We start from the raw sequence: 8,710 nt of genomic DNA, 5'->3' as shown, positions 1-8,710 counted from the left end.
TTTTTTTTTTTTTTTGTGCACATCTGATATCATGCTCTACAATTAATTCTCTGGAAATAAATAACCTGTAGCAGTGATCCTGCAATCAAACAGTCTATGCAGAGGCTAGAATTACGAGTTAATAAAAGACAAAATAAAGTTAAATCAATAATTTAATAACGAGGGTTCTATTCTAACGTCTGTAATTGATGTAAACGACAGAGAATTATGTTGAATAATGGTTATTCAAGAAGGGACATTATAGATAAATGGGATGTGGTCCTACGATATTCATTTAAAATACAGACAGAAAATACTCTTATCATATGCAGTAGAGTTACGATGAGAATCGAAGGAAAATCCCCAAACTAAATAGTCATCAAAGATACGCGAAAACTAAGTCTATTTCGTAATCAAAATACACGAAATACTCACAAGCTCAAAACAGTTAAGAGTTCAACATGATGATTCACAGATTTTCATATGCAATATAAACGATAATAACTCATATTCTGTCCATCCCCAGTTATGCAATACAAGCGGAAAAATTTTAGAGTCCTACGCTGGAGCACATTCAGACTTCTCGAAATATACAGTCCCTTCAGAAATTATAACTATGGTAGCGGCCGTTCACCACCCAGAATGAATCAACTACATGACAGAATACCAGTCGTTACCACAGCAAGTCTACCTCCTTCCCCTGAGCTCTTCACTCGAAAAAGTGTCCTTGTCTCTTGACTCCAAAAGTGTTTCGCTACTCTCTGCTTTTCCATTGGCTAAAGGCCATTCTCACCAAAAATACGTATTTCTTAAGTTCTACAGACATCATTTGATTCTTCTGTGTGTTTCACTTTTTTGTCAGACGGTGTAGGTCGTCAATCTGCAAGTCATTTATTTTGAAGCCGGTAGAGTGGAAGTCTGTGTTGAGACGGATAGTGCTCGAGGCACGTTAGGTGCCCCACAGTCTTATACACGTTTTTCAAGTTTATTACTCTGAAAGCAGCAGATTAAAGTTTCTCATCCGTAATCGAAGAAGCTTGCAAGTGAACACAAACGGCAGGCAGCTCATTCCACACCTGGAAGAAAAAATTACAGTGAGGTTACATACTAATTGCAAAAAATGAACTCATATTCTGAAGCTACGAGGGTAATCCCAAAAGTGAGGTCTCCTATTTTTTTATAAGTACATAGGCCTGTTTATTTCTGCAATGGTTTACATCAGTTTATAGCTTGAACATTTAGCTATTTTTCGACATAATCATCATTTCTGTCGATGCATTTCTGTAGACGCTGTGGCAGTTTTTGTATGCCCATGTCATACCAGCTCGCTGTTCAGAAAGTTATGAACCTCTTCTTTCACCTCATCTTCAGAGCTGAATCGCTTTCTGGCCAAATGTTCTTTTAACGTAAGGAACAGGTGATAGTCACTGCGCGCCAAGTCAGGACCATAGGGTGGGTGGGTGAGTACGCCCTTGCTTAACATTCCTCTTCTCCGGTTCTGAAATGCCCGTTTGAGTTTTTTCAGAGCCTCACAGTACCTGTCAGCGTTAACTATGGTCCCAGTGGGCATAAAGTCGACCAACAATACCCCTTTCCGATCCCAAAAAACGGTTGTCATGACTTTACCGGCAGAATGAAAACTCTTTACACCACTTACGAACATTTTTGACATCCATGCACGACTTACCATACACTTCCGTCAGTTGACGATGGATTTCAATCGTCGCAGTGCCCTTTGCGTTAGAAAACCGAATAACTGCGCGCAATTCGCACTTGGCCGTAACATCCAACTGCCACACAGAGTTCTGTACTTATAAAAAAAAATAGGAGACCTTACTTTTGTTATTACCCTCGTAAACAGTAATACACACGCAAAAACACGGCCAGATCAATACAGAAGTTTACAACACGAGATGTTGAGACATTCAATTGATAAAGATGACATTAGTATGTCACTATATGGACCAACCAGAGGACAAGAAAGAAAGTACCTTGCAAGCCTACATTCCAGTAACCTAGGTAATGTCGTCGACAACAGCCGAGATTTTAACAGGTGAACACCATGTCATTTTTCAAGGCACAAATGAAGCCAGAAATCGTTCTGATAGCAGTGATCATTGAGAGAACAGGATTGTATATATTGTATTGTATGTTAAACGGGGACCTAGAAACGACGGAGAGGCTCCGTCCCCGCCGCAGCCGCAGTGCTCCACAACCCCATGACGACAACCGCAGACCACTACCTTCATCCCTCCGCCGCCCCACACCGAACCTAGGGTTATTGTGCGGTTCGGCCTCCTGTGGACCCCCCCCCCCCCCCCCCCCCCCCCCACACACACACACCAGACGAGTGTAACCCCGATGTTTGCGTGGTAGTGTACGCGTACGTGGAGAACTTGTTTGCGCAGAAATCGCCAACATAGTGTAACTGAGGCGGAATAAGGGGAACCAGCTCGCATTCGCCGAGGCAGATGGAAAACCGCCTAAAAACCATCCACAGACTGGCCGGTTCACCGGACCTCGACACAAATCTGCCGGGCGGATTCGTGCCGGGGACCAGGCGCTCCTTCCCGCCCGGAAAGCCGTGCGTTAGACCGCACGGCCAACCGGGCGGACAAGAGAACAGGCTACTAAGCAGAAATCTACATTCAGTACGTCGGGAGAAACTCAAGTTTAACACTGCGAGCCTCCTCAAGCCGTTGCATGTGAGGTACAGACCTTTCGCATGTTTTGTTTGCTGGTCAAGACGATAGTGCACAACGGAGGCGCAAGTCCATGGATCTTACTGTATTTACGATTCAACAGAGTATGGGGTTTGCCGTTTCTGGAAAAAATATCTTGAAACTAAGCATTACTCACCAATGGTGTTGACTTTTTTTTTTTTTTTTTTTTTGCTAATTATGTGTTTCTCTTAGCATATGAAAAGAGGGTGTTTTGCAAAAGTAGCGTAAGTTGCAATCAAATAATACAATTGGAGAAGTAAAGAATCTGAGAGGCGAATCAAATACAAGGAATTTTGCAGGACATCAGGAGACAGAAGAGACAGAGAAAAGTATGTACTATGTGGCCGCTTCGCTACTAGACCTGGCGTTAGACTCGAAGTGTGTTAGGAAGTTGCTCAAGCCTGGTCAGAATGTAAGCGATTACGATAAGCCGGATCATATTCACGACAAGTTACGTAGTGCTCTGCTTATCGCTTGATTACTTATTACACAATATCTGTACTCGCTGGGTGAATACCTTAGCTGTGCAGCTGTGAACCTGGTTCGATGTGCATTATGTTCAGGGAATACCTGTGTGTTGAGACTGACAACTGGATTCCCTCAGTTACTTCTTTGTACTCCGTTATTAAATCATAGCAGAATTCAAACAATACAACCTGACTAATCAATTTTAAACAGTATTTGTTGTTATTTGACTATGATTCTCTCTCTTTTCTAGCGTTTATTTCAATGTACAGTGCGCTCTACCGATGTTTATTTGAAATGGTTGTAATACAAACCTCCACTAATAATGTACAATCTCAAACCAACAACAGTGAATTAACTTATCTTGGCTGGTTGTATTTTCTCCTAGGGTTGTAGGCCCGCTGCTGCCGTCCAATAGTGAACGACTTGCTTCCCACTTTCGATAAGTTCGCCGAACGATAACATCCGTGTTGATTTCGCTAACTTTCAGCTGGCGGCGCTTTGCTATTCCATTCCACCGCTGTACAGACGGGTCAGTCAGGCTTGTCAGTAGTCAGTGCACTGTATGTGAGCGGTGGAGGTCGACATAACGACAAGGGAAAAGGGCAAGAAACTGTTGGTGACAGACGGTTATAAATTCTCTGTGTCTCGTCAGTGACCCTGATAGATGGTTCAAATGGCTCTAAGCACTATGGGACTTAACATTTGAGGTCATCACTTCCCTAGAACTTAGAACTACTTAAACCTAACTAACCTAAGGACATCAAACACATTCATGCTCGAGGCAGGATTCGAACCTGCGACCGTAGCGGTCGCGCGGTTCCAGACTGAAGCGCCTAGAACCGCTCGTCCACACCCCTTGATAGATAAAAGCGTACGAGGAGAACATGTAAGTGTTTTGTGAAGTTAAATTTTAATTGTATTGTTGGCTCGCAATTAGATCGTAATCACGTAAAGGTTAACTCTGGTATATTAAACCGGCAGAGAGTCAGCAATATTGTGAAGAGCAAGACTGAAGCATATTTATGTGAGCATACCTCCAAACTTATACCTCTAGAATTATGTAATGGTTATATTTACACTGTCACAACTCAGAATATGGTTCCAATAAGAAAAATATTAGTGCCACTCGATTACGCCAACTTCCATAATACATGAAGCATGAAGCACTGGTGAGAACTGTTTTCCATACAAACAAGGGAGAAATTTGTTTATTTGTGAACGACTCTGAGAAGAAAATTGTGTATTTCCCATGCAAAAGCAGTTTGAATTTTTTGAAAGAGTCGAGAAATTTATTTATAGATGGGACCTTCAAGAGTTGTCCCAAACTGTTCCACCAAATATTTACAAATATTTCTAATTCATGACTAAATAAAAAAAAACTATTTACCAATGTTGTTTCTTTTGCTCCAAACAAAAAAATAAAACACATAAGGAAACATCACCAGGCAGTCGCTTGCGTTTGGCCGCAAATGAGTATAAAGGGCTGCAGATTTCCTTTTCTAAGAAAGTGTCGAAATTAAGACGACTGTACCTCTCTTACCTTAAGATTAGTTCACGAAAGCTATCCCCACAAAATCTGTTATCCGACTGTGGATAAGGTATGGTTCTGACTTACAACAAATATTCGTAGTGTTAGGTATAATTTCTAAAAAGGTAACCAAAAACGATCATTCGAATTATGAATAGAGATATAGAATTTCAAGTAATCTTATGTTGTAACGGGAAGTGTCTCTTAGGTTACATCAGAAGTAAGTTTTATTATGGAAAAATTTAGGTTATGATGAAAAAAGGGCCTTCCCTCTGAAGCAACTGAATAGGAATAGCGCGTTGGCCGCAGTCGATCTCGGATTTATGAAACGAGCGAAGATTTTAGTAGAATCGTATCACTCCAGGGTCTGCTTTCATGATTTTGCAAATGTATTTTAACTTTTGTGTTCGGATCCCACGGTTTTCGTTTAAAACCAATGGAGGGAAATCGTCTGTATGGACTGTCTGTGAATAGTGTAAACTTTGTTCAGCGTATTAGCTGATTTTAACTGTTTGTATATCTATTCCATGGGGCGAGGATTGGGGAACAGTCAAGCATTTGCCTTATCGAGCGCGGGAAACCACCTAAAAGCACATTCAGTTTGGCCAGGCTACCAGACCAAAGACCGTTAATCCATCATGCAGATTCGATCCAACTTTGGCTCACCTCCCTGTCTCGCTAACTTGCGCGTTCGTTAATGCCATACGACCAGGTTATCAGTAACTATTACACTACAGAGCCTATTAACGGAAAAGGTGGCAAAACGCTTAAGTTATTAATTAAGTTGTGAGAAAAGGGTTATGCGTTGCGGCTGAGGATTTGTACGAACTGAATCGCTTCTAGGAAGTCACCGACCTTGCGGCGCGTGATCTTCTGCCGTAAAACCCACAGCCGGACGTAAAACTGTCATCCTGTCGCAGTCACATTCCATACAGGTGAGCTCTTCTTTCCGCAGAAGGAAAGCAGTTTCGGAAGCACCTCACCTTCAGAATGCCCCACGCACGCATTCCGCGCTATGACAGCATTCAGCGGGAATGTTTTGCCTGACCTGTTCCCCCAATTACACAGGTCTCCACAGCGATAAAACTGTTTCTGCATACAGCGAAACCAGACGTGGACCCCAAGATAGTGGTGGGGGTTCTTGGCTTCATGAGCCCTCTCTCCACAAAACAACATTTTATTAAAAGCATTTATATTTTAACATGCCGTATATTAATCTTCAAAATGTTCAACAAACTTTCAGAGAAAATAGTTTGGTGACAACTGAGAGTCTCTTAAATGAAGAAAACCTAAAACACGCTTCATTTAGCACAGGGTATTTTTCAGTTATGTTCCCGATGGTTCGCTCACGTGGATTGGTTTTGGCCCTGACTGGCTGCAGAAAACATTCCAACCATGGAAAGGTGCCAGTTCACAGGCTGTAATACCCTTTGGCAACAACAAATCTGACACGGTTCGTGAGTCCACACCTGAACCCAGCAAATCACAGGAAGTTCAGGGAAGGCAAGACAGTAGGGAAAAACACTGATTTTCCTGAACGTAGGTGGAAGCGACAGAAAGATTCAGCATTTCCCCATCAGCATTCTCAGATGGCCACTATCTGCAGACTTGCGTTCACAATCTTACAGCTAAGTGAAATAGTAGGAATCGAGTTCAGACTTCGATTTTATACCGAATAAATTATGTTATCAAAGTCGTGAAAATGTGTTGCTATTATAGTTCTTAAGACAATCGCACAACACAATTACTTCTCAAAATGTTGAACAAGTGGTTTCCGGATAATATATTCTACACATCTGTACTCTGCGAATCACTGTCAAGTGCATGGGAGAGGGCACATCGCATTGTATCAATTATTTGGGCTTTCCCTGTTCCATTTACGTATGGAGGGCGGGGCGAATGATTGTTTAAATGCCTCTGTGCATGCTGTAACTAATCTAATCTTTTCCTCACGATCGATATGTAGGAGATCCCCCTGTGATATGTAGGGGGGTTGTAGTATGGTCCTAGAGTCATCATTTAAAGCCGGTTCTTAAACCTTTGTTAGTAGACTTTCTCGGGATAGTTTACATGTGTCTTCAATAGTCTGCAACTTCAGTTGTTTCATCATCTCTGTGACACTCTCCCGCAGCTCAAACAAACCTGGGCCGGCCGCTGTGGCCGAGCGGTTCTAGGCGCTTCAGTCTGGAACCCCGCGACCGCTACGGTCGCAGGTTCGAATCCTGCCTTGGGAATGGATGTGTGTGATGTCCTTAGGTTAGTTAGGTTTAAGTAGTTCTAAGTCTATGGGACTGATGACCTCAGATGTTAAGTCCCATATTGCTCAGAGGCATTTGAACCATCAAACAAACCTGTGACCATTCGTGCTGCCCATCTCTGTATACGTTCAATATTCCCTGCAAGTCCTATTTGGTACGGGTCCCACGCACTTGAGCTATATTCTAGTATGGGTCGCATGAGTGTTTGTAAGCAACCTCCTTTATAGACTGACTGCGTTATCCCAGTATTCTACCATTAAACCGAAGTCTGATACATGCTTCACCAACGACTGAACTTATATGACCGTTCCATTTCGTGTCCCTACTAAGTGTTGCACCAAGGTATGGTGTATGGGTTTACAGATTCCAACTGCGACTCAGTGATATTATATTTACAGGATATTATACTTCATTGGTGGACTAACGGGGGGGGGGGGGGGGAGGGGGTTGCGGAGGGGCTTCTGCTCCTGGGAGGCCTCGAAATCTCGAGGACCTCGAGATTTGAGGTCCCCCATGGAGCAGACCATTTTTAATCTAATCCAAAACAAGGCCAAAATATGTTCAGTAAATAAGAGCCAGTTTGGAGTTGGAGTATCCATACGTATGCAAAATATAAACACAGGTACTTAATCACCTACTATAATGCCATGGCAGTTGTCGATGGGTGTGTTTAGAATTTTTTGTAAAGCGTTACATGGAACTTAAAAGCAGCAGAATGATAACCAGTTCTCTGATAAAAGGCATTTACTCTTCATGAAAGATTTTTGCCACCTATGCCATTTACACAGGTATACTACAAATAAAGTTTAAAAATACGTGCATAGGCCTAAGTTAACGAAGAGACCAAGAAATGGAGAAATATTTTACATCGTCTTTTCAATATTACGCTGTTTGTAGCCCAGGAAAACTGTGTTTTCAGCGGTCATCGTGAAGATGGTTCACCGGAAAACGGAGGAAATTTCGTAGGATTGGTGCAATTTGTGACGAAAGATTATTCGGTATTTCCAGTATTGAAAGAGCTTTGTTTAAAACTTGAAGAGTCCGTTGGTGGATCAAAGGGAGTAGCCCCTTACTTCTCAAAAGGGATACAAAGGAAATTTATTTTTATTTTGGTTGAACATGTTAAGGAAAAAATTAATAGGGATAAAAAAGGCTAAATATTACAGAATAATTTTGACAGCAATCCCGATGCAGGTAGAGCTGACCAAATAATCATATACGTCCATACAGAAGACAACATTGTGGAGGTTCTAGAATCCTTTTGTTTTTTCAATCCAAAAGGTATGTTTGGACATTGTGCTAATCATTCCTTAAATCTTTTTGGAGTTCATGTATCTGTGTTCCCTCTAGCGTCACCTGTTTTAGAATTTCAGAGAAGCTATACTCATTCTCCCCCTTTTCTATATATAAAAGTGCATTACTCGTAGAAAAAACAGGAAAAAGCTTGAAATGATTGTGTGATACTGGCTAGAATGTTCATTACAATTCAGTTACAGTAATAAAAGAAAACGTTGAAACGATTTCGAGTATTGTGGAAGATATACTAAATCAGTGAAAGGTAGACCGTAATACAAGATCTGCAACAAAATTGCTCTTCCCGAGTGTATATGATTTTACATCTTTGAGCCACATCAGCTTTTGGCACGCGATACTGGAGGAAGTAAATCTGTTCAACAATATCTACAGTATTATAATCAGGGAAGAACACAGCAAATAGACGAGTATCAATCTTTATTTTACTGCAGATCTAGCTG

General features: G+C 41.7%; 1 protein-coding gene across 1 annotated transcript in view; it reads right to left on the bottom strand.

Moving 5' to 3' along the window:
* Nucleotides 1-203: 203 nt before the first annotated feature.
* LOC126183684 (zinc finger protein 84-like) overlaps nt 204-8,710 on the bottom strand; it is a 294,009-nt gene continuing 285,502 nt past the window's right edge. Inside the window, exon 5 of the mRNA XM_049925862.1 lies at nt 204-1,055. Coding sequence (XP_049781819.1) covers nt 987-1,055 — 69 coding nt within the window. The 3' untranslated portion in view covers nt 204-986. The remainder of the gene's footprint in view (nt 1,056-8,710) is intronic.

Source organism: Schistocerca cancellata, chromosome 4, assembly GCF_023864275.1.
Source record: "Schistocerca cancellata isolate TAMUIC-IGC-003103 chromosome 4, iqSchCanc2.1, whole genome shotgun sequence".
NCBI lineage: Eukaryota > Metazoa > Arthropoda > Insecta > Orthoptera > Acrididae > Schistocerca > Schistocerca cancellata.
This window is presented reverse-complemented; position numbering and strand designations above follow the sequence as displayed.